Raw genomic sequence first — 26,795 nt, 5'->3', positions numbered from 1 at the left:
CCCTGAGTGTTAATTCATCTTATCAAGCCATTTAGGACAGTTGTATGCTTCCAACCGAAACATTTTCTCTTGCCAGTGGATAAAATAAGCCCCAGTTTGACCACAAACACCTTTTAATAAACTGAACGAGTCAACATGTCTCTGGTTCCAACATCGGTGACCTCTGAGTGAAAATTCCACAGGCCGCAAAGGGGAGAAGCGTTACATCTTCGTCTCAATTTTCCCCTTTCCTGCGTGTGTATGTGTCCAAATACTTTAGCTCTGCATAATTCATTTCCACTGACGGTCACTTCGCAGAGTCGTTCTGAACACGGTCAACTCGTTTGCAGTTGTGCGTCAACAGAAACGAGCTCCTTTCTCGAATGCTATCGCTTATTTCACCTAGGAATAAATAAGTCAAACGTTTGGGCATATGCAAGTGAAAATGTAATTCGCTAAGATGTTTCCATTTGTGCATAAAGCGGTGGAAAATAGCGGCAAAACACATGACTACATTATGTTGTTATGAGGCAGTTCGGTATAATGGCTGTCTGCGGTGGTGGTGGGGAGGAAATAGATGTTAATGATGCATCGGCCAACAAAGAACAACAGTACGCACACTAGAGCAACCATTTTTGTAATTAGGGATTGGCACCAAAAAGTTCTGTTTTTTGAATGTTGTGTCTACATTTGGAGAACTACTTGAGTCACATAGCAACAGCTTTATGATATGATGTTGACAGCGAACAGATATAAATTATGTAAGGAACAAATACATTTTTCAATCATTGTTTGAACCACGTACACTACCCTAAGAATGATTATTCAGTCCCAACTATCCCTCCATGTCAAGTCACTCCCACAGTTTAAAAGCCACTTAACCCTTCACGCCGCTTATAGATCACTCGGCCTGTTGAACTCACCTTACCTCACCTCTACTCTGCATCCCTGACAGCTCTATGCATGTATGACTGCTGATTGCGTGTTGTTTTATTTAGAGGCGTGTCTCTGCGGAGAGCAGGCTTTTAGCACTGCCGCAGTCTGACCCACTTGTACGCAGACAGAAAGGAGGAGGAGAGAAGGGAGGATGCAGAGGTTTCGATGACGGAGGCATTCAGAGATGGGGTGTGACAAAAGGGAGATGTTGAACTTGTTAAGTAATAGGTTTCTTGTCACAGCAGAACGTACTGTGGGTAAAGTGTGGAAGAATTTTGCCGATATCGGATCGGACCCATATCGGTATCGGCCAAAACTCAGAGCTGCAATATCGGCGTTGGATCGGAAGTGAACATTTGGATTGGGACAACCCGAGTGCTGATTGAGAGTTTTAGCAGACATTGTGGGCAATAATGATTGCATAGAAAATGCTTTGTTCCAACAATGCACAGCAAACGTATCTGCTGTTTTGTTAATACAATTTATACACGGGTCCAAGTCTCCTCCCACTGTGCAAAATTATTTTCATAGACGATTTTCAGACTGCACAGTCCTGATGGATGACTCGCATCTGAATGAGCCAACAGCATTCAGCATTCAAGGGCACTGAGAGTGAATTTGATTGTTTCTGTGCGATTTTCATATTTAACTGGGGATCTTATGAATAACGTCAACGTCTCATGATACAACAAAAACCCATTCCAGCCAAAACAGAACCCCACTGAAATGATTGACCGGTTTGCATTTGTATGTTCTTTTAACTGCCTACGCTAGCTAGCATTTAATGTACAAGAAAGGTGAACTCATGCAGCCTAAGTAGCCACTTTAATAAATCAGCAAAAGAAAATCCATCCATTTTCTGAGCCGCTTATCCTTACCAGTCGGTCACCGTGCCGCCGCAAAAGGATATATACGCATGCTATTGTTTTTTTTAAATTCATTTCTATAGTATTGACATGCTCACACAGCCAATTTGAAGGCCGGCTGAGGCACTTAGAGCACATGAAGAGATGTGAGCTGACGTAGCGTTTGTGAGACGGCCTCAGCCGCGTCGGGAAATGGGATCGTGCGAGCTGCAGACATATTCCGCTTGCCAGCCCACATGCCAGGCTTTTGCTTGCAAGCGCTGACCCCACGTGCCCCCCCTCAGGGTGTCTTTTCAAACAGGCTGACATCACTCCTGAAAGCTTTGGTCTGTGCCTGCTTTTGCCAACAGCTAGTGCCACGCTGCCCTACCCGAATCACACAATTAATGAATGAGGGAAGAAAAATGCAAAATTCATGCGCTTTCATCAATTATTTAATGCTAATAACAAAAAGCGGCATAATAGACGAGTCCGACAAGCTGCTAACTGGGTCATGCTCTCAAACAGAATATTTCACCTGCTGACACTGATTCTCACTCATACCTAGATGTATTTTTTTACCCAACAATCTCACATTGCCATGTGCGTGGCCTTTTCTCATTTGCAGCACGGACGACAAAGGGGATTCGAAATGAACTGCATGCAGACGATATACACGTCTTCTATTGTGTGTAACACGGTATGTTTAGGCATACTGCAAATATGACGACATCTGCAAATGTGGAGGAAAAAAAGATGTACTGTATAGTGTACTTATTTATGATTATTATTTTTTTTACTTTAAATGCAAACTACAAATAGCTGCTTTTACAAGTTGCCCATGATCCCGAGGATACGCGGTATAGAAAATGGACGGATGGTTTACCTTGTTCGTGAACATTTAACCATTTTTGCAATATTTTGCAGCAAATATTTAAATCAGGTGTCAAACGCAAGGCCCGGGGGGCCAGATGCGGTCCGCCACACCATTTTATGTGGCCCCTGAAAGTAAATCACGTGCGTCTACTTCATGTTTCTTGCAAAGTTGTCTTCACTTTGCATTACGTTGACAAATTGCAAGCATTTTCTGTTACCAAACCACATAAAAAACGAAAGAAAATGCACACCTTTGGATGGATTGAAAGTTCAAAGTGTATTTCCTTTCTTGTCCGGCATGCTCCAATTGGTCTTCAGGTGGATCATCTACTTAAGACAAATAAACACCTCCATCTAATAGACACCTCCCTCAGCCAGCAACCCCAAGAAAAAAAATGGGTTCTCACTGTAATCACCTCAGTTCATAGACGCAATTGTTTGCTGACTCGACTTGATCCTCTATGACAGAGGATGTGATGACAGCAAAGAGGGATTATTGTCTTCATCCTGGTTTATTCCGATTTTAAAAAAATGCTAATAATAAGATGGTATGTATGTACAGCGGATTTAAAAAACAGACCAGGATCAGTCATTTCAAAACTTTTTCCGAACATGAACATGACCTGCACAAGTCATTTCAACAGAAGGAAAGAAATTAGATAGGGGAAGTAAAAATAAACAACTGAGATAATGTGGTTGCAGAAATGTGCACATCCTCTTATAATGGGGATGTTGCTGTGTTCATCCAAGCCAGGCTACATTTTGCAGAAACACACTTGAAGTTTCCCAAATGCGTGTGTGTGTGTGTGTGGGGGGGGGGGGGGGGGAATGTGTTATGATCCCATGAAACCAAGGTTGAACTTTTTCCCCCCATAATTTGAAAAGATGTGTTTGGCGCCAACACAACAACACTGCTCTTCACCAAAAGAACACCAGCCCTCCAGTGAAGATGATTTATCTTGGTCTCATTTCTTACAAAAACAAACTGCCATTTGAAGAGGGGTGTGTAAACTTTGTATATCCACTGTAGTAACCAGACCAACCTGCAAGAATTAGGACCTCCGGAGTCCATGACCTGCTTCATGTCAGGGCGCCCTTGGTTTACAGCATGCAGTGAACTGGTGGCATCCGCCTGTGCCACTGGGCACGTCAAAGCGCTCGTCGTTATACGGTCGTAAAAAAAAGTCAACCCACAAGCCAGCAAAAAAAAAAAAACTCTTCGGAGCCGACAGCTTCCAGGAAAAAGGAATATTGTCTGCATTTCGGACGATATCAGCAGTCCTGTTTAAAATACGGGTTTACGGGCGCCACGGGTGATTCCCGTGCAACAGGTCGGCTCTGCGTGCGTAATTTGGCGACAGGCTCGCAAATGAGGCCGTGACGCCTTCAAAACCGATTTGGCGCATGAAGTTGTTTTGGATCAAAATCAATGCAGAATATCCAGAGACGCCAAAAACCCTTGCTTCCATTTTCATCAAGACAGGATGTTATCATAGCTTTCCGAAGAGCTATTTTCTGCAATTATCAAAGACGCAATTGCAGAGTACCGGCCTCTCCCACTAATCAGAATACCTCGTGGTGAGTCGTATTTGGAATCATCTGTTTCTAGGCCGGCGGCACGGTGGCCGACCGGTTAGAGCGTCAGCCTCATCGTTCTGAGGACCCGGGTTCGTTCCCCGGCCCCGCCTGTATGGAGTTTGCTTTTCTCCGGGCACTCCGGTTTCCTCCCACATCCCAAAAACATGTGCATACATTGGAGACTCTAGATTGCCCGCAGGTGTGACTGTGAGTGCGAATGGTTGTCTGTTTGTATGTGCCCTGCGATTGGCTGGCAGCCAGTTCAGGGTGTGCCCCGCCTCCTGCCCGATGACAGCTGGGATAGGCTCCGGCACGCCCGCGACCCGCGTGAGGAGAAGCGGCTCAGAAAATGGATGGATGGATGGATGGATGGATGTTTCTCGGCCGGTCCCCTCCAAATATCCGTGAATCCGGTCCGCGCCTGTGCAGGTTTTGTTGCGCTTCAGGCTCCATTAGACTTGAGTTCACTTCCTCGGATCGATGCCTCGTGCTGACAACTATTGCATCATATCGATCCATGCATTGAAATTCTTTGCTCAGCCACTTTGCTAGGAAGGGGTCCCATGTGTGTCCACCCCCTCCCCTTACGGGTCCTCAGTCTGGTCTCGGAGGGAGGGAGGGAGGGGGGGGGGTGTTAAACGTCACCGGCTAGTAGGAAGTGGGCGGTTGTGTCGGAGCTGAGGATGGAGTCGAGGAGGCAGTGGAAAGGGAGGAAGACAATGACACGCAGCCGCGCTGGGAGAGGGACGCGTCCGTTGTTCTGCCGCAGCGGCGTCGCCTCTGTGCTCCGTCGATCGGGCGTGATGATGATGATGATGATGATGATGAACTCTTGCACGGTGTCACTCGCGTGGATTTCTGGATGGACACGGGAGGTGCTCCCCCCCCCCCCCCCCCCCCTTCCCCCCCACGTCCACATCGCTTAACGTCAGACTTTTATTGAATTGATTCACGCCTGCGATACAAGATACTCTTTGTCACCGTGATTTATACTCCGTTGCCGGTAAACGATGTCCGCGCAGGCTCGGATTTTTTCGCCAAATTGACTCCACAAATTGCGTGCTGGGTGGGAGTCACGTGACATCGCGGCGTCGTCCTGCGAACTGGCTTCAGAAAAACTACAGGGGGCCGAGACACCCTCCGGGAGGTTTCACCATGGACGACTCTGGCATCATTCGAAGGCGAAGGCTCCAGGTAGGAAATCCTCCGCGATCCTTTGTGTCGTGTTCGCCCCTCACAGCGACGCGCTTCACAAAAGAAATAAAAACACAACGAGGAATTTGTCTGCGCTCGTTGGAGCCTCTCGACTCGTCGATTGACAGAGAACACTTTTGAGACGTAAAGACATTGAGAAAAACAGCCACTGAGCAATAAACAATTGCTCGATATCTGCTAATGCCGCTACAATTATGATGATTCTTATGATTATTATTTTTTTCATCAGTATAGATTTTGTGTACAATTTAGTACATGCGGTATAGTGTAAAACCGGGGTTCACGTACACCAATTTTTCACATCACCGTTGTTGATGAAAATGTCAGACACACCACAAACGAGTGTTTCGTGTGTTTACGCGATATGAATTCCTATTCACGCAATTCAGCACAGCACACCACAACGATATCTCCGTCGGCGTTGGCTGACTTTGGCGGGAAGTACAATGTTGACTCGTTTGTTTTACTATCAGTCAACGACTCGGTCTCGATGGCGGACTCGGTAAAAACGTATCATAGTATTTTGCGCGGAGGTTAGAATGTGATATAGTTATAGCTGACCACGTCGATGCACATTCAAAAAAATGACATCGTTTTCATAAAGCAGCTAAATTCGCTTGCCGGCCGCAATGCCCTCGGCGGACTACAACCTTTTGTTTTGTTCGTCAAATGACTTTAACCACAATGCTTGTTGATTACGCATTGACGTGCACGTCTAATTTGTTCGCAGTCACATTTGACAGTGCCAAGTCAAGTTTGTTTGTATGGCATTTCATCACAAAAGAGTCTCGAAGGTCTTCACCGGCCCACGGTTCACAAAAACGACACCTACCCAGTGTAGACCTCGAACCGGCGAGGAAAAACTCAGAAAACCCATTGTGAGGGAGATTATGCTATTCGGACAACGTTACCCTTCAAAATAACCCGCTTACAGATGATTTGGTTGAGAAAAAAATGCAAGCTAGGTACGCATGTGTATGCGGCGAAGACTCTCTGTAACCACCCAGGCTAATCTGAGCCCCCACCCCGATATGCGAAGCTTCTTTTAGTTGAGACCCGAGATGTATCACTTGAACATCTCCGTCCTCGGACCAACCGGACCGTTATGGTATTCAGACAAGGCTTTGGCACCGACTTGTGGTATTTGACGGCATTTCACGAAGAGCACAGAGCCACGAATCAGCGAATAACGGAGGGTAGGTTGAAAGAAAAAACGCACATGAGTGAATTCGTGACTAACGAAACCGCAAAACGCGGCGGTAAGTGAGCATGCCTTTTCGTACCACCATCTTACGCCTCTGCGGTAATTTATTGTGTGCTATTCGGAACCTCGGAACCTCGTACGCGGATAACGTCGTAAACCAAGGACCGCCTGTGATCACTTAATCGGTTGTTAATTTTCTCCGATGTCGGACGAGTACCCATCTGTGGAGACAAGAGTGCATCTTTGGCTAAACTGGGCAAATCCGCGGTTTAGCATGTCGCATTACCCGTTTACGGCGAAGCTCAATTTACGAACACATCCGTTTCCCACGTTGTGACTGAAGGCGGCGCCGTCGAGCAGAGCGGGCGACAACGCTCCGGTGCGAGTTTCAGACGCACGTTAAGCCGACTTGAGCCTTGAGCGCTAAAAGCAGCTTCGTCCGCATCTCGCGAACGAAGTAGGTTTGTATTGGCAGCGAACACCGCGGTGAGATTCCGTCAAGGTTTTCCTCCGGCGTGAATTTAATCGAGTGAAGCGGCAAAGGCCCACAGTGCACAACTACTGACTGCCACTTAGCTGCCTCGACGTGCATTAATTTACAATTAAAGCGCTCGGCCGCACGAGACCGCTCATCATTTATGAACTATAGACATGCCCGATTGGACGAAATGTTGTCCAGTTGGTTATTAGTGGCTCTCACTGCAGGTTTGATGAAAGAATACTAAATATAACATGTACTAATACATGAAGTTAGGTGTCAATGTGGGCCCCCCTGATTGAAAATCGCTTTATTTGCGTATTGCATCCAAAAAAGATACAGGAAGATGTTAGACAAACACCTTGAAGCCATCATACAACCAGAGAATTGTTATCGCAGCAACATAACAATCAGGTTTTTGTGTCTCAGGGATGTGGGCAGACGCATTAGGGCCACACTGAAAACAACAAAAGAATAATACTGTGAGGGTCAAGTTATAGGTTTAAAAATACGATGTTGAAATATGACAAAAATGATTTGTTCACAGTCATAATGTTGGTGAGAAAATGTACTTGTGGTCTGCATTTTGAACAGTCCTTGAAGTCTCGACGCCCTTAGCACAATGGTCATGGCACCGGACGATCGCTACGTCAGTCATTCGAAAATGCTCTCATTGCGAGAGTACGCTGCATCCTTTTGCACATTTGTCAAAAAAGAAAAACATTCAAAATAATACAATTGTACTGGCATTACCAGATTACTCGCAACCTTTCATTTATGGAGCGACTGTTTGTTTTTGTCAATGTCTTGATGTCTCAAAGGTGTTCTCTGTCAACTGACTTGTCTGTTGTCGCACTAGAGCGGCTCCAACTAGCGGAGACAAATTCCTTGTGTGGTTTTTTTTTTTAATTTTTTGGGGACATACTCGGCGAAATAAAGATGATTGGGATCCTGATTTAGTAAGAGTGATACGAAGTATAATGTATCGTATGAACCAACAGTATGAACAGTTTTTATGTGGTTGTGCAAAAAACATTGTGTTGTATTGTTAATAAAAATAATAAAAAGCCTTAATATTATGTGAAAAGGCAACATTTCACAAGAAAAACGTCTGAATTTATGAGAATAAAGCTGTAGTATTAAAAGCATCTGTCTCAAAAGGAGGACTGTTTACTGGATGTTATCAAGTTACACGGTTTGACAAATAATGAAATCAATCTTTTTTTTTTTTTTCCCCCACAGCAACTGTGTGAACAATGACGTAATGTTGGAAATTTCTTTTTTTTTAATTATTATTATGATTATAAATAGTTGCAAAATTACAACAAAAAAATCAATCATACAAAAATAAAGATGTAATAATGAGAATCATTTCTTGTCGAAATGAAATAAGTCACACTTTATGATTTTATTCTCTGTAATTGTCCCTTTCCCCTCTTTCGCGAGTCAAGCTATGCTTTTTTTTTTTTTTTTTTTTTTTTTTTGGTCTAACAACCTCGTGCACCTACTCACTCACCTTTACTGTACTTTGACTCGCGTGTGAGTGTGTTGATGCCCGTACGCGCGATATCCAATCGACTCACTAGCCCCGCCCCCGCCGCACTCTCCCTTTCCCGCTGAAGCGGTCGATATCGATGTCGAAGACGGAGGCGGTCTAAATGTTGAGGATGTGGCGCAGTTGTCAGGCCCATTAGCGGGACTAATGGCGGCATAAGAGCGCAGCGCGCCCTCGGGGAGGAAGCAGAAGGGCGGCCTAAAAAGCCCAGAGGCCTCGATGGAGGGGGTGGATGAGATGAAGGCAGTATCGCTGTGGGCTCCGGTAGACCCCATTTAAGTGGCTGTTACAATATCGGGGTCCCGACTGAGTGTGGGTCAATGTTAAAGTAAGGAAAAGGGGTTGGCAAACGGTGTCTACGGAGCATAGACTTCTCGCATAGCAGATGGGCTCAATATTGGTTTTGGATTATGTTTCTGATATGGCTTCCACCAAGTGGTCTCTATTACGCCCGGCCCTGCCCGTGGGGTCAGTACAGGGGCTTCTCGGGTTACGACGGTGCTAACGTAGCGTTTTCGAGGAACTGAAATAGAAGAATCCATAAGCGGGCAAGTCGGCAGGCTCAGCTACTGCCGTACTTTGTTTTTCATTTATCCGCCCGTGCATTCTTCGAACCGCTAACACTTTTATATTTATGGGCCGGAAGTGTTGTCCATACAAATATTGACTGTCATTACGATTTAACGCCTGCCTTAACAACAGGTTAATCTTGGGTTCGGTCAAACATTGACCAGGTTTAACATTTCCGATTGTCCACCGTGACCGTTTTCCGAGCAGATCGGTGAAGAATAATCACTGTTTGCACAGGATAATCCCTCAGGTTAAACCTTCAGAGACATCTGACAATCGGGCCTTTGCTGACTTTGATCGCAAGGCTGGGAAAATGCTCAAATTTGGCCGGATTGTCAGTACGCGAGTACCCCGCTTAAGACTAACGTCTTGTTTGCCCGGTTTAAGGCTTTGTCGTTGTATTCTCTTGCTTTTAAATTGATATTCGGGTTGTTTCGGTATTGAGATGAGACATTTCCATCTCAGCTCGTGAAGCGAAGGCTATTGTGCCATCAGTTACGGCAGGTGTCAGGAGCCGACTTTATGCTTGGCTCTCTCGCTCACACACGCAAATCGTTGCGTGTGCCTCATCGCTATCAGAGGTACGGCGGACGCCGTACGCACACACGCACACACACGCTGAGAATAACTTGGCCAATATTTTGTTCTGGGCAGTGTGCCCACTTCCAATATGCTAAACACATGGGGATAAGAGTCACTCCAGAAGAAGCAGCTCGCTTGTGTCACTCACCGCTTTGTTGCGCTTCATCAACGTGGACTGTAAACACAAGCCGGACATCATCCCCATGATTTGTGGTGTCACATACAGCTTCCTCGTGCACTCCAAAACATGGATGTTAGTTTTACTCCTACTGCTTTACCATTGCACTGTTGCAACTAGGGATGCGCCAAAATGAAAATTCATGGACGAAACCCAAAATGAGGAGCCCAAGACGGAACAATTAGTATGCCAATTATTAGTAAAATTGCATTTATGGCCATGACTGCGGAGGGGGGGGGGGGGGGGCAGTTATTGCAGTATATCATGTAATAGGCTCAACAATAATTCCGCATACTGTCCAATGGCACAACGTAATCATTACCGATAATTCTAATCGTTAATCAATCACGGCGTCGATATTTGTTATTTTAATGTATTTATTAGGCTTTACACAATCAGGATTTTTGGGGCCGATCGCCGATCAGCAAGATTGAAAAAAAACGATCACCGATCCGATCACAAGATGGAGCAATGTGTCTATTCACACGACTTGTTCATTTATTGATTGTATCCATCCATCCATTTTCTGTACTGCTTATCCTCACAAATAATGGGCGCTAACTTACTGTCATTAAATTGCTTCATTGCAATTAAGTTCCTCTCATAAATGCCGTTGATGACATGCCGACTCTAACTTTCTCACTGTCCCCGGCTTGGCGCGCGATCGAATTTGTTGCGTTGAAGCATTTCGATCACGTTCGCCACCACGTGCTTCAGTTGTGCACGGACTGCAAATAACATACGTGTTGTTTGTCAGAGACACCGCAAACTAGTCCCACACCGATGACGTACTTTTAACCGACCGGATTGAAAAAAAACTGGACTGGTCGTCAGATAGTTACAGCACTGCGCTACAAGACACTATCTATCTATGGAATAATTAGCCTTTACGGATTCTTTTTTTTTCTTTCAACCAATTGTAATACAGGTATATTCTATATTCCGCCTACACACTGTGTTGTACAAACACAAGCCAGTTTAGGCTTTACCTTTCCAAACTGTGCTTGGTCCCAATCGGAGAACAGCGCATATAATCCAGAAAATGCGAAGAAAACGTCCCGCGTTGGCTTTAAAGACTCATGCGACAGGGTGGTAATAAATGCGAAGGCCGAACATCCTCCGAAGGCTCTGAGAAGATTCAAAGCTGTAAAGTCAATGTTGAAGTCTGGTGGACCATTCAAGTGAAGAATAGACAGTGTGACATTTGCCTTGCAATCAGCTGTCACTTTTTTTGGGCAGCAGAAAAAGAACAGAAGCTTCGATTCTGCCCAGAGCGCCGCCACGAGAACCTTTTTTCTTCCCTCCAGATTCCAGTTAGTGTTCACTACTCCCTCCTCGGGTCAAGGAGAAAAACACGCTTCCGCCTTCCGTCATCTGTAAAGCAGAAAAAGTTGTCAAGTATTTGAACGTTTTCGAAGGGTCCTCTTGCAACGTCGCAAGGTGACTGAAGAGCAGATTCATTATTTGTAGTTGTTGCCCGGGCGCTCGACATAGTGCGTTCCTTTTCCCAACGATGTCCTTGCGTGCGTGTATCTCAAGATGATTTTGTCTTAACTGTAACACAGAGTCCCTTCTTCATGCTCAAACCAGATTTGTAACCAGATTTGTTGAAATTAAATTTACATTCAGAGCAGTGAAGCCTGAGGGAGATCTTCCATATTGCCTCAAATGGTGCCCCCCTCCCCCCACTCGAACGGTCTCCTTGTCTCAATTCATTGTGGGGTGCTTTGTCCACTGAAATAAAGACCTCCTCTTTTTTTTTTTTTTTTTTTTTAACCCCGGGGGGAAAAAAAAAAAAATACATTTCTGTCCACAACACCCAGGTTTGGTGAGCACACACACACAAACACACGCACGCACACAAACACGCACACACACACACACACACACACACGTAAGCACATGCTGTCTCAGTCACTCTGGCCAAGCTGACTTCCTCTTGATGATGTAACTCATTAGCCGTCCCAGGAAAAGCGCCCCGTGATGGGTGAAGTCATTCTCATCAAAAGGGAAATATCCAAGTGATGACAGTCCCACAAGAGCGCCATCGCACGGGCGCAGACATCCCATCTGTCGTCAGTAAAACTGACTATCAACTTTTCGTGATGTCAACGTCATCGTTATTTCCTGTAAAACTAAGGAAAAATGGCTTTTTATTTATTTTTTTTTTTTTTTATTAGTTTCAGCGCTTTCTCGAACATTGTTCAACAATGTTTTTTTTTTTTTTAAAAAAGGACTTTTAAGCTGCTGTGATGAATACAAAGAAAGTGAAGCGTGTTAATGTAACACCAGAGGTGTCCTGGCTTGTCCGCCATTGTTGCCGACCCGGGGTTGCCGTGGCAAGAGCAATAGATGCGAGTCTCCTAATTACAAATGATTTTGAAGCTGTAAGACTACGTGTTGTTGCTTTAAATGCCGTGTCAGATGTAAAAAAAAAAAAAAAAAAAATAATAATAATGCCACATCACAGTGTATCATTTGCTCATTTGAGCCTTCAAAGAAAGATTTGCGCTGTGTGTAAGTCTTTCTTTGGGAACTTGCTGACAGCGCTGCTCTTCTTATTGCAAGACTGAGCCATTCAAATGACGTTGGGGCAGTTATCTGAAGGTCAAATGTCAACATATTGATATGCTGACGTCAATATAATTGACGCTTTCAGTTTGCGTTGACAAGCCATCTGGCTGACAGACGGGCCTTCATTTGTTCTTGATCTGTTTGCGTTTTTTTCTTTTCTTTTTTTAATTTTCTGTTTCATCGAGCCGTGATTGTTTAATTGACGGAGGGGAAATCAGTATCACAATCGTATAACAAAAAACGGGTGTGCAGTTGTACTTTCAGATATTATGGATGTTTTGTTAAACTGAAGCGCATTTGTCGTCATACATAATCAAACAAATAATCTCAGACCACAACAGATGACTCTCTGCGTGTTACATTGCACTTCGCAAATTGTTTCCAAAGTCCAAACAAAGTGTTGAAATGTACCTACAACAGCAGGTTTTGTTGAACCGTAGAGGTTCTAATATACACTGGATGCAAGAAGTCTACACACCCCTGTTCAAATAGGAGGTTTCCATGAAATTAATTTATAATTTCCATTTTTTTCCCCCCATTAAAAAATGAATGAACGACCCATGAATCGGACTTTTTTTTGTGTGTGTGTGATCGGCTCCATCCTGGCGACGATCATCTGTTCGTCTTGCCGTCTTTAGCGTTGCAAAATGTTTCTGACTGATCCGAGGCCTTTCGGGCTGCAGTTGTTTGCGATGGAGGCGTGGGGGGGGGGGGGGGGGGTGTTGGGGTGGGGCGTGGATGCTGTCTCGTGGTGCCAAAGTCAAACTGGTTGAGTTTGGTTTTGCAGGCGCGTAGCGGGACTGTTTTGATGCGAGAGCTCCAGCTGTCAAGTCGTGTTTCATCAGCTCGCCTTTGTCGCTGCTTTTGGAACGCTTATGTTTGCATTACAAAGACAAAGCGTTTGATGCAGGGAAGGGAAATGAATTGAGGACAGCCCAAATGATTAGACTGAAGAGTATTCACTGTTGGGACGTCATTAGTTGTCTAATAGTTGTGTTGATTTCCCCACATCTGACCTTAATGTCGTTAGCGCGAGCAGATTTATCGGATAGTCCGACGAGAGATATTGTATGTAAGCCAATCTCTCCAGCACGGAGTCGAATAGAGTCAAATTGGCAACGGATGGCGCAACAAGCGCAGCGGAGTGGGTGCGTCCCACTTGATCTTAATCACATCAGTGCCCTCGCTGCTGTGTCCCGCCGTCATAAAGAAAAGCAGAAACCGTTTTAAAATGGACTTTTGCTCCACTCGACCTGCCGTTTCCTGTCACTCAGAAAGCCCCCCCCCGAGCATCGACGAGATCGCTTGTCGCGCCGCTCATCGGATTAGCGGCGTAATCGCAAACCCGCCCGCGGCTGATTCGCATCCGACATTACGGCTATCAACCGAGATGACTTTACTTCCATTTGATAACACGGGCATCTGTTTGGGGAGGTAATAGTTCTCGTCTGAAAGGAGTCGTCCGGGTTTATGAATAGATCTGATAAGAAGAAAAAGCAAAATATAGCATTGTCCTTAACTCGTGATCAGAATCACAAGGACAATCGGAAGAAATGGACAATCCGATTGCCATGTGATATTTCAGTTTTTTTTAATAAATCTGCGGGAAAAAAGAAAGAATAATTGACTCTCAATATCAGGTGCTGTACTGTACGTATTCCACGCCGCATATGCGCTACGCTTGTGCAACGTGTTCGATGACGACTTCATTCTCTTTCCGAAACCTTTTGCGTTGTTGCATTCTAAATGTATTGTGAGTTGGCGTGTTTTCATTCGCTCATTTGTGAAAGTTTCGTCTCCATGCAAACGTGAGCGGGTGAACACTTTCATGTAAAACTAGTTCAAATTAGATCGCCCCTCCCCCCCCCACAACCTTCAAAAAGTTAAATATTGGACTATAAGGTATGGTAATTATTTCGGTATAATTGCTTGACTCCACTTCGGTCTTTAAACGAGCTGCTGCTCTATTTGAATAAATGAATGCAGTCATTTTTATGAGCTCATTAACACACTTCAATCATGCCTCTGTCGCTATTAGCGTTTTATATACGGTAACACTAACTGTGTTTAGAAATAGAACTAAATCATCTCATTTGGATCTTTTTTTCTCTCTCTCTCTCTCTCTCTCTCTTTGTCACCAGAAGGACCTTCCACTGCCTCGGAAAAGTAGCAGGTATGTTCTTTTGTTATGATTTGCACACTCAAATGAGTATTTTCGTTGATTATTATTCTTTCTTTTTTACATGGCACAAGATGGACATGTTGCTTATTATTATATTTGATTTTCCGTTTTTTTTTAATCATCGCATGGGTCGATTTGCAAATGCAGCTGTGGATATTCAAGCGCAAACGAACTGGAGGAGGCATGGTCGGTTCTTATTTAGATATCGTCGGCTGGAGGACCACAGGGACCCTTAGTTAGCCACTTGGCGATCTGTAATTTCAGTTTTAAAACGTGTTCATTATTCGATGGGTTGGTCATTTTGTGCACTTGTGATTGTTGAATTCACAAGTATCTCCTTGCAATTTAATATCTGAGTGGATATACCTGATAAAATAGTAGCACAGAGGTAGGATAAATATGAATAATCCTTTTGGTTTTGCTTCAGAATCAGCATACCTGACATTTTTGCGGTTTCCATTTCCCAATTACTTCAACTCTAAGCACCTTTAATTATTATAAGTGTTCTTCTCAGAAACTATTACTTTCAAGAGCCAACAAGTTGAAATTTGGAAAGTCGTTAGGCAGCCGTGTTATATTGTGGTGCGCACTTGTTTTTTGTTGTTGTTTTTTTTTCAATGAAAGGATTAAGGAACGCTGCCTCAAAATGTCACATTTAAAGCCAGAGATTAACTTTCTACGACAGCTTCGCAAAGCAGGATTACGGTGATAGAGATGTCGTCCCCGCACAGGCGGATTTCATCATGTGAATTCCAAATACCTGGAATCCGTTTCCGCACCATTTCCGAATGAAAATGATGAGATGATCCCGACCGAGCTGAATAAAGCGCCTCCGACAGACGCGTGGGAAAACCGGAGATGAGAGCGGTGAAGTTGAACCTACCGAGTTTGAATGCTTCAAAAATTGTGCAATTTGGAGATGAAGTCCAAGTTTCTTGAAACACGCAACACACAGGATTAACTGCGTGTGTGTTTGCTTTTTCTTTTTCTATTTTTGTGTTGCCAACACAGTAAGGCACCAGTGACGGCAAAGCAGAAAAACGTGTTGATAACCATAACATCAGAAATGTAACTTATTGGAATGTAGGAAAGTGGCACATGCGCCTTTGCCCTTTTCCATTATTTCCAATGGGGTGGGGGGGGGGGGGGGGGTTGGATTCTAAATTCCACCAAATCAGAAGTCGACCAGCATTCCGTAACAGATCATGTTCGACTTCAGAAATTCCAAATGTCATGTTCTCCATGTGCGTGTGTCTCTGTCCACGGTGCTGAAATTCTTCGCGTAGCCGTCGCGCCTCTTTCTACGTCTCGCTGAGAGATGCATTTAAGTTCCCTGTTGCTGGATCGCAGCCTCAAAAATTCCAAGTCAAATTGAGCGCATGTCTTTTGTCTGCTAAAAAAAAAAAAAAAAAAAAAAAGCTGACTTGAAAAACAAAGCCAATTTATGTGTGTGTGTGTGTGTGTGTGTGGCTAAATCCCCTGAATCATTTGGCGTGTGGAAATCAATTAAATCTTTCTGGAAATTGTTGTAACTCACAGCCATGAATACATTGTATTGCTACTGCCTTGTTATCTGTCTGCTTTTCATATAAACTGGAGAGGCAATTGAGGATGTGTGACCAGAATGCATGGCTAAATACATTGTGTTTGTGCGCGTGTTATTTAATTGACTTAGTATTCTGCATACAGCTTGAGGGCAGAGGTGGTGTCTGGCAACAAGAGAGCCCGTCCACGCACACACTGTGCATCTCAATGCCCGAGTATTTAATTAGTACCGCACTTCACTTTTTACCGGCTGATTGTTGAGCGTGCGCGCGCGCGCGTGTCCTTGGCACTTTGACTGCCAGCATATGTCGCAGCGGGAGATAAGGGAGAAGAAGCGTATACGGGTCGTCCGATGGGTGGAGCTCAAGTGTCACTTTATTGCCGAGTGAGCCACAGACATGCAAATATTGATCTTAAAAAAATAAATAAAAATAAAAATCCTGAATGTTATCAGTGCACGTATGCCTTCTTCATCATATGCGCCGTCCGCCTCCATCTCTTTTCCACCATGTACATTTCTTCCATTCCGACTCCAACGTTAGAGACGGCAGCCATTATTCAATTAGCGCACCCGGTGCCACTGTGTACCTGTCGCAGCGTGTAAGTGTCGCAGCTCCTGTGACATCTCCGACAGATCGGCGACAGCAGAGCTCATCCAGTCTGACATTTTACTGGGCAGGGGCAGGTAGTGGTAGCAAAAGATTGTTTTCTTTCAGGCAGTCGCGGGAAATAATTGTTTTTCTGCTCCTGGGCTGCCCCCATTTGTTGTGCTGTCTAATTGACGTACTTCGACATCAACAACGGTGATAAACACACTGCATTTGTTGCAAAAATGTTGAAAACATCGAAAGGTACAAGAAAAAGCAGAAGGCCAATGGCAGGATGGGAAGTGTCCTGACTGGTCCACCAATACTAGAGACTCAAGATTCTACCACAATTTATTACAAGCCACTGAACGACTGATATATTATTGAGGCTGTTGTTTTAAGTTGATAGGACAACATAATGTTGATTCAAAGCAAAAGTCTGTCGGTCTTATATGTTTCAAGCTAAAATGATTCATACTGAGAAAACGAAATGACATTTTTGACATTTGAATCTCCTGGTGTGAAATGGCACCATAAAAAAAAAAAAAATCTTATGATGAACTTCATGAGCCAATGAACCCAAAGTTGAACGTTTTGGCCGTATTTCCTAATCTAACCCAAAACCGCTCATCACCAAAAGAACGCCGTACCTGCCGTTAGGCACGGTGCTGCCGGCTGCGCCGTGCTTTTTCGCACTGTTCTTCTCAAACGGGAACGAGGGCTGAAGTCAACGTGGAGCGAACTCCAAGTAGCAGCCAGTGATGGCGAAAGAAAGCTTCGGGTTTCTGCTGAAAAGGAAAAAAAAAAAAAAGTAAATAAAAGCTTTGTTAGAGTTAACGTCTGAACTTTATTTCGGGTTAATAACAGTCCCGTTAATTGGTGGCAGTCGTGTGCTGACTCCCCTTTTTGAGTTTGAGTGTGGTGATGATGATGATGATGATGATGTCCTACATCCTTGGTTATGAGAGGGTGTGCACACAAAAAGCTTTGGAATGATTTATCTTGCTCTCATTTTTCAATATAAGAAAACCCCAGGATTTGAACACGGGTGTGTAAACAACCGTTTCCACTCACATTCACACCTACGGACAATTTAGTCTTCAATTGACCCGTGCGAACGCGGGGAAACGTGCCAACTCCCCACGGGGCCGGAGCCGAGATTCAAACCCCAAACCAGATCTTTGAGACAGATAAATATTTACTGTACATGAGAATACTTTTCTTTTTTTTCGTATGCCTTAAAATTCTGGGCATGTCTCCAAATGTTTTTAGTTTTATATTATTTTCTTTTCATTCATTTTACAAAAAGGCTTTCTTTGTTATAACTGATATTTCATGTGATGATAATTATAATACTTTCCTGGCGCACTCAAAGACGCTTTACAATTGAAGGCATTATTCATTCAGTCCACAGTCGCACCCTGGTGACGGTAAGCTACCTGCGTAGCCACAGCCGCCCCGGAAGGGTGGCTGCCATTCTGCGCCCGCGGCCCCTCCGACCTCCGCCGAGCATCAAACCGCGTGCGACGACATGCGCTCGAGCGACTCTGCGGTTGCGGGGCGTACGTCCCGGAAATGGCTTCAAATGAAATGTCAGATTCATAAGATCTGTTCATTCACAAATATGACTATAATCACATTGTGATAGTAGAAGACGTCAGGCTACTCGAGCAATTTGTCTTATTAATTCGTGTTCAATTCATCTTGTTGCTAATGAGTAAAATATTGACGCCCACCAGGCGTTTCATTCATTAAAAAAAAAGTGCCACCCTGCTTTTCCCGTGCCAGCAAGTCAAATTGTACAAAATAACACATGCGCCCCCGCTGAACCCCCTCCCCCCCACCCGCCCCGCCCGCCCCGCGCTGTCTGTCCTCAAATTAGTCTCCGCTCGGCTGCTCCGTCATGTCTCCACCGCCTCCCTCTCTCTCTCTCTCTCTCTCTCTCTCTCTCTCTCTCTCTCTCTCTCGCATCCTCACGTCTCACTCTCTCATCTCGTCGATGATGGTGTTTGGACCCCCCTCCCTTACTCCCTTGCCGCCCTCTCCCTTCGCCGTCTGTCGATCTGCCCCCCCCCCCCCCCCCCCCCCCCCCACACACACTCCCTTTGCTCATCTCCTCCTGGCTTAGCACACACAATCCTTCTCTGGTCCTAAGAGGGGATGCAGCCCTCGCGCTCTTAACTCTTGTCTCTTGCCCGACTCACATCTCTGCATCTCCCACTTGCGATGTGTGTGTGTTGAATTGTCTTGTGGGTTCTAGCGGGGACCTCTTGGCGGCCTGTGTGCGTGTGTGTTTGGAGGCTGACCTGCGCTCATGTTCACCTGCCGACAGCCTCTGCTGCTAGCGACATGTTTCGACGCACAAAAAGGTAACGAACGACGTGTCTGTTCTTTGCCTCCCTCTTGTTAGCATTTAGCTTGCTGTATGAACTGTGTGTGTGTGTGTGGGAGCGTGTGTGTGTGTGTGGGGGGGGGGGTATTTTCGGGCGATATTTCCATTGTCCCTGCCAGCTATCGTGCTGTCTCACAGTTGTCTCCATATAGCTCCAGCAATATGCTGTGTGTGTGTGTTTGTTTTGACATGCCCAGTTGCACATGTCTCTGCGTGATAAATATATTACAGTACATATATAATAATGTCCGTACAGTACCTATACAATAATGACAATTTGAATGCATCATGGACAAGGTGTCCTCATGGTTCTATGCGTGTAGGTTTTAAATAAAGGACCGCATATGACCGATGATCCTTTTAGACGTCAAAGCCCACCACACTGATAGAACTCGGTTTCCAAAAACAAGGAGAACGTCATGAAATGAGGAACGTGTGACTTAATTGTAGTAAAATTATCTGCCAATAGAACAGGAACATTTGACTAAAACAAGGAAACATACAGTAGCTAGCCTTACGAATGTCTTCAATTAACCTACCCTGCATGTTTTTGGGGATGTGGGAGGAAACCCGAGTGCCCGGAGAAAACACACCCAGGCACGGGGAGAACATGCAAACTCCACACAGGCGGGGCCGGGGATTGAACACTGGTCCTCAGAACTGTGAGGCAGATGTGCTAACCAGTCATCCGCCGTGCCGGCAGTTCTAACTCTGAAATTCTCTTCTGAAATATGTTAGCTAACAATTTTACCTCGATCAAGCAATATTTCATCTTGGTTCGATTTTAGTTTTTGCAGTGATAGGGATGGGGTTTAGGTTCAAGGTCAAAGTTCACATCTTGCTTGCGGTTGTGCTGGTCAAGGGGCGCGGCCAAGATGGGTAACTTGGTCAAGAAAGTGCACCCACCCAAACGGGAAGGCGTGTTCGCTTTGGGTATTGCTCGTCGGCACATGAGCGCCATGGCCAAAGCTATGCTCGCGTTTGTGCGAGTGCGAGAGCGCGAGTTAGCTTCATGAAGTGAAGGCATTCTTGGCAGCGTCCTGGGAGTGCCTGTGTCGCCGAGAGCCAACGGTGTGCAGTGCAGCGCCGAGAGTGCCGTCTGCCTGGCACCATTCCTGGCTTTTTTTTCCCCCTCTCCCTCGACGCCACTCGCTATTTTCTTCCTCCTTCTCCCCGTGTCTCTATTGTTGTTGTTATCTTTCATTTCTGTCCCTCAAGTCCACCGTCTGTCACCTATCTTTGCGTTTCCTCGCCTCTCTTTTGGATGATGCGTTTGCTAGAGAAGGTCTACTTTGTGTGTTCCTTGTGGAGTGCTAACCATCTCAAAAGGGATATTATTCTTTATTACACAAAGCATCCAGTTCATTGGGAACGGCTGCACAACATAAAGCGGGGTACACACATGCTGCTTTTTTGTTGTTGTTGTTGTTTTTTTTTTATCTTCTTAACCCATTTTTAAAATGCGAGAGGCCTCACACATGACAAGGATAAAATGGGCACATGGATGACCAACACAGCACACTGCATGCATAAAATACAGTAACACATATGCTAATTGTTAGCCCGTCCGACTATGGAGCTTCCCATTGGATTTCAGCATCAAGGTAGCAGACGCTTTGTGGTGGCTCGGTGGTCTGACTCAAAGAGTAAATCGGCCTTTATAAAGACAAGACGATTTGATTTTCATTCATGCTATCAGAGCGGTATTTGTTTTACTTCTACTTACTTCTCTTCTCGTTACTACTTCTTCGTACTTCTTATTCTGGTTACAGTTAACGGTGGTGTAGAACTGATTTTTCAATTGTAAAATATGTTCCTTGGCTCCATAAAGTGACTTTATTTTTAATTAAATGACTTCACCCTCACCGAAACTTTAGAGCATGATTCGACAGAATTCTGTTCTTAGAAACGCACGGCGCGATCCATTATTGTTGTCGTCGCCATGGTAACGATTGTATCCGGTCACATTTGCATTGACACGATGAAGCCCAGTGATCGTAAAAAAAAAAGAAAAGAGATGCGTTGGTATCGGAATACAAGATTTTATTGCAGTCGTCTGACGTAGTGCAATCGTGAAAGAGAAGATTTGTCTTGTAGTCTGATCGGGCATTACGTGTTGCCTGTCTCTGACGTGTCGTCTGTTCCACACCGCTGACGTGTTTTTTTTTTTTTTTTTGGGGGGGTAATACCTTTATTGGCCGTCAGATATTTACAGGACTACACTAAAAGAAACGCGGCAAGGCTAAAAATAAACTAGCTTTTGGATTCAAATATACTGCGCACGATGGCGACGCGGAGTAAATGTCTTTTTGGGGAGACGATCAATGACGTCATTGATCGGATCGGCGAATTATGACATTAAAGCCGATCGACCGATCAGCTAATTATTGGCCGATACCGATAAGGCCGATAAAATCGGTGTAAATTCTAATTATTACATTTGTAAAATTGTTTTTAAAAATTGTATGTCATAAGATTGTTCAGGTGTACCTAATGGTGTGGCTAGTGACTGTCTATGCAAGAAGAAAGTAAATCAATCAATCAAAAGGTCACTCAAATGAACAAGTATTATTGGAACCTGATTATTTTGTTGAAAAACTTAAAATTTGAGGAAGTTGTGAGCTACATTATTTTCCCTATGATGGTATGATATTCAAAAGACTCTTGGAACATATACAATATGATACTTTATGTACAGATTTTCAGTGGGTCACATTGTGGGTTTTTTGTTCCCTTGCATTTGAGTCCAAGTGCATTTGAGTGTTTTTTTTGTTTCTTTTAAATGCAGCGCTTAGGTGTACCTAAAGTTGTGGCCACGGAGTGTGTAAAAGAATAATGTTCCTGTTGAGCTGCTTACGCTCCTCAAGTGAACACATCACGGAGAAGAGATGAGAGGTAATGGAAAGACGGCCGACAGATGGTGGACTTCAGGGGCAGAAATGTCGAGGAGAGGAAACAACAATGCGAGCGCTAGGGAGTAGAAAGAGGCTAAAGTAGAAAGATTGGGGTTTGGGGAATGAGTCGCCATGTGGAGGGAAAATGAGGAACGCAGCCCTCTGCCCATCTTACGCTGCTAAATAAGGGCTTTTATTGGCAAATTCAAATATGCACTTGCCGACAATAATGGAAGAGATGAAAGGATGATTCAGTGCATGAAATTCCACGCTAGTCTCGTAGCTGCCAAGACATTGCGAAGCTAGACCAAATTGCCTCGTCACCCTGCCTGAAAGGGGATTAACACAGTCAATAGGGTTCACCACCGGACCACCGCCAATGTCTGCACAAAATAAAATCTCCTCTGATTCCGCTTTACGGCTGCTCACATATTTTAGTTTGGGCCGACATTGCCGTCCCTAAAGAGCCTCATAAGGACGTTTTCCTGGCTGCTGCTGGGATAATGTGGCGTGCACACTGCCAAACACGCTTTAGCTAAAAGGAAGACCGTAAAAAAGAGCGAACAACAGAGAGGGAGAGAGAGCACGAGAGGTAGCAAAAGACAAGAGTGAGGCGGGATGAGAGGCGCTGCCCGAGGTTAACTGCACCCGGGACGATAGCCTTCAAGTCTTTCAGTCTGTCTGCTCGTTTGGCTGAATCCTAACCACGTCCATCATCTTATTCTCGTCCATTTCGAAGGCGCTTTACATGCTGAGCCAATATCATAAGGGGATGTGGATCACGTGGCGTACAAAGACATCTGTGATCACAATTGGCGCACACCAATGCTCAGGTTGTGTGTGAAAGGACATTTTTTGTTATCATGGGGGAGCAGTGTTGGGAAGTAACAAAGTACAAATATGCACATTGCTATTGTGATTTTTCAGGAATCTCTACTTGGGTATTTATTTTTGGGACATTTTTTACTGATACGCCCGATATTTGAAACCCAGTGGTGCCTTGAGATACGACTAATTTGTTCCAGTTTTTGTCACGCTTACTCATTCAATTCAAGGTACATTGTGCCGGTTCTTCTGGTGTGTGCGCCTTGGCCACTTGGGGGCGGTGTAAAGGCCAATTCATACTTCAGATTTACTTTGCTGCCTGAATGCATCAGTTGTCTTCTGAACTTCAACTGAAGTACTGAGTGCGAGTACTCTTCCCCCCTCTGCAGTGCAACATACAGTACATTATGGTGTTGTTTATCGTGGTGGTTCCCAACCACTGTTAAATGTGCCGCGAGAGATCATCAGGTCTGGATTTGCACTTCATGGTTCCAACGTTTGCGATTTTGCTCTCAAGTGGCACAACTGGGATACACGTCATGGTAGTGATAAGAGGGGGGGGAAACAAAACAAAAACACATGGATATCTTAAGTGGCAAATGTGGCTCATAATCGAATCCGTATCGGATATCTGCCACGGATCGGCTATACCGTCAATCGAATGAAAGTTATCGATGCCCAAACAACATAAATAAACACATTAAAAACCACCCGCTATAAATCTAAACTACAGCATCGGCATAGCCATAAACCATTGATTTTTAAACATTTGACCAACTCCAAAAATACTCGGGCCTCCAAGTGCCACCGTAATGCCAAGGTTACCCCCCCCCCCCCCCCCCCCCCCCCCATTTGAATCAGTCGGGGTCAGCGTTTTATATTTTTATTATTATGTATTATTGTTTGCATGTGCTAAACGCTGTTGACGCTTGTGGAGTTACTTACATGCATGCGGAAATAGACATCGGATATCGGCATTAAATCGGAATTGGGCACTTGGGCCTACGTTGTAATTCTCATTAGCTGCAATTAAAAACCTGTAGCTCTCGGCTTCCATCCCCAAGTTTTTTGTCGCAAATTTGATCTTTGCTCCAGTTAGGATTAGTTCAGTGGAAGTATGTTTGTATTTTTTTTTGGGGGGGGGGGGCGTTGCTGTCTAGTTTAAGCCCGTTGTCATGCAATTACTAGGATTGACTTTGCTCGATCGTCCGAATTTGAACGATGGAGTACCTGGAGGTTTTTTTTTTTTTTGTCTGCAAAATGACCCCGCACGTGCGTATATACCGTACATCTCTTCTGTTTGTAATGCAAAACTAACGCATACGCCGTATGTCATTGGCACGCAAATTACAGTCGGTTGTGTGCACAAAAAAAAAGAAGCCGCAGTGATGCAGCCAAGCGCAGCATTAAACATGGAAACTTCTTTCCGTCTTCCGCTCGTGTTGTTTGTACCTTGACAGCACCATCTGTTGTTGACTGGTGTTCCGGCTGACCCCAACCATCACGCGCCGCTGTTTCTCTTTGATAGTTTCACGCCGAGGCACGTGCCACGCAGATGCCGCTTTCAGCCGGTACGCTGAATTATTCATTCATGTGGAATTTGGGCAACTTGATACTTGTCATGTTCTGTGTTTTTATAGTGTGTAAGGTTTTTATTTATTTATTTATTTTTAATTTATTTATTTTAGCTGAACATCCACTTGACCAAATCGACTGCAGTGGAAATTGTGTACAACTGCAGCCGCAGCTGTGGCTGTTGCATATTCGCGAGAGGAGAGACTGATTGGGGACCAGCGCGATGGTCGAGAGAGCCTCTGAAGGGGTACCGTTCCAGGATTTTTATATTTCCGCCCCACTTCCCAAACCCGTAAACATGCACTCACCTTTAAGAGGGCCCTAAGGGACTGACAGGCAGAGAGCGAGGCAAAAAAAAGTGACGTCACCTGACAGGAAGTGTGCTTGGATGGATCGATGGCGTAACCGTCAGCAAGTGTGTGTTGCCCTCTGCGCCCTGTGAGTCAGCAGACCACCGGCTTAGTGGCGCGACTCTTTCCATTTCCTTTCAGGGTCTTATTTTAATCCACTTGAATTTGCCGGTAATGTCCAGTCCTAATTTTCATTGTAGTTCCTCATTTTCTCTTCTGAAAGTGACAAACATAGTCTCTAATGACTCGCACGTGGAATGATAATGTCCATGAGGGCTTGGCGATATGGCTGTAAAATAAGAATTACATTTAAACTGTTCAACAATTTAGCGTCATAAAAAGCTGTCAACTTGCGTGGCAGATACAGACAGACAAGCTTTTGTACGTCTGCAGAATGAGGAACGTGCCAAGGAGATTTTACGCAACATGAAGGTATCGATTGATTAGTCGATCAAACGATTATAAAGAATTCTATTCGTTTGTGTGGAATTGATTGCTAACAAATTAGCCGCAACAAGCAGAGGTGCTAATGATTCAGTCTCAGGTCGTGCCGAGCGAATATGAATTGGTGTAAAGGAGGTACGTGGAAGACCAGCTTTGTTTCTCAGGGAGGAACGACATTTAGCCTGGGTTGTTAGCGGAAGTTACAGGGAGTCTTGTGCTTTCAGGCATATTTTTTGTTACTCTCACGCCCGACGATGGCGCAGAAGGGATAGTAATTGGTGTCAAAGAAGTATGTTGAAGTGATACATTTTTTGTCAGGGAGCAGCTAAGTTTAGCCTGGGTTGTTAGTGGAAGTTTCAGAGTTTTCACCGTGCATATGTTTTTGCTCTGCTAAAACCAAATCATCTGTAAGGCATTTATTTTAAGGGTCATGTAAGATGAGTTTGAACTGATACTTAATTGGTTTTGGATCACAGTTTGTCGTAAATTAGGGTTTAAACTATTCGTAGAGGCAATTTTCAAAAATGTACTATGTAGGGAGGTGTGTCAATTACTCGCAGTTTTTCGCTATCCGCAGGGCTTGGTCCCTATCCCCCGCGATTACTGTGAAGGTAAATAGAGCAATCGAGTATCATCCTTTATTTTAGCGGAGGAATAAATATATTTTGTATTTCAGCCGAGGCATTTAAAATGTTGCATATCACGCTGGCGGCAAAATTCGGGCACGGTGTCTATTCGCGGGCAGTCCGCTATTTGAGAAAATCCGGTATACTGGAATTATTTTGGGTCAATATAACACAGTTAATGTGGGTGTGTGTGTGTGTTTTTTTTCTTTTTTTACCGCCCATTGTACATTGGCGGTCACGTCTGTCGGAGACACCAGTGCCCCTGCGCCAGCGCGGTGCCCGCGGGGAGGTAATTGGTCGTCAACGCTTCTGCACGAATCATGAGCGCAGACTTAATCGCTGACCTTCCTACCGCACGTTAGCCGCAGCATTAACCTGGCCGCTGGATTGGGTGCAGTGAGTCGCAATTAAGGCTGTCACATTATTACGTATTTGTTTGTGTTGCTGTTGCCTTTGTTGTCGTTTTTGTTTACTCACGGTTACTGTTGGAAAAAACAACAACAACATTAATTTACACCCATGTCCCTGGTTACCGGGTACCCAGTCTTGGGGGAAAAAAAATGAAATACATAAATATATCTCATCTGTTTGGCAGTTAGGCAATCATAGCCAGTTTTTCAATGGAACTCACTCATTCGTTATTTTTGGCTTTTACTGATTGAGTCATCTCATTGGCTCAATTTCATACAAGTGCAGCTCAATAAATTAGAATATCACAGAAATGTTCATTTATTTCATATTTTACATAGAGCCATTACACAGGAAAGCACACTACTCAAGGCCAATCCGACCGAATTTCGTTTAA

At 44.6% G+C, this 26,795-nt stretch overlaps 1 protein-coding gene across 3 annotated transcripts in view; it reads left to right on the top strand.

The window, feature by feature from the left end:
- The first annotated feature begins 4,905 nt into the window (after positions 1-4,905).
- mast1a (microtubule associated serine/threonine kinase 1a) overlaps positions 4,906-26,795 on the top strand; it is a 53,159-nt gene continuing 31,269 nt past the window's right edge. The window contains exons 1-3 of one of the 3 annotated variants that reach the window (XM_061679019.1): positions 5,373-5,408; positions 14,712-14,743; positions 19,145-19,253. In XM_061679019.1, coding sequence (XP_061535003.1) covers positions 19,234-19,253 — 20 coding nt within the window. In that variant the 5' untranslated portion in view covers positions 5,373-5,408; positions 14,712-14,743; positions 19,145-19,233. Of the gene's footprint in view, positions 5,409-14,711; positions 14,744-19,144; positions 19,254-26,795 lie in introns of all 3 variants that reach the window. The other 2 variants (XM_061679018.1, XM_061679017.1) reach the window with 2 other exon arrangements.

Source organism: Phycodurus eques, chromosome 6, assembly GCF_024500275.1.
Source record: "Phycodurus eques isolate BA_2022a chromosome 6, UOR_Pequ_1.1, whole genome shotgun sequence".
Taxonomy (NCBI): domain Eukaryota; kingdom Metazoa; phylum Chordata; class Actinopteri; order Syngnathiformes; family Syngnathidae; genus Phycodurus; species Phycodurus eques.
This window is presented reverse-complemented; position numbering and strand designations above follow the sequence as displayed.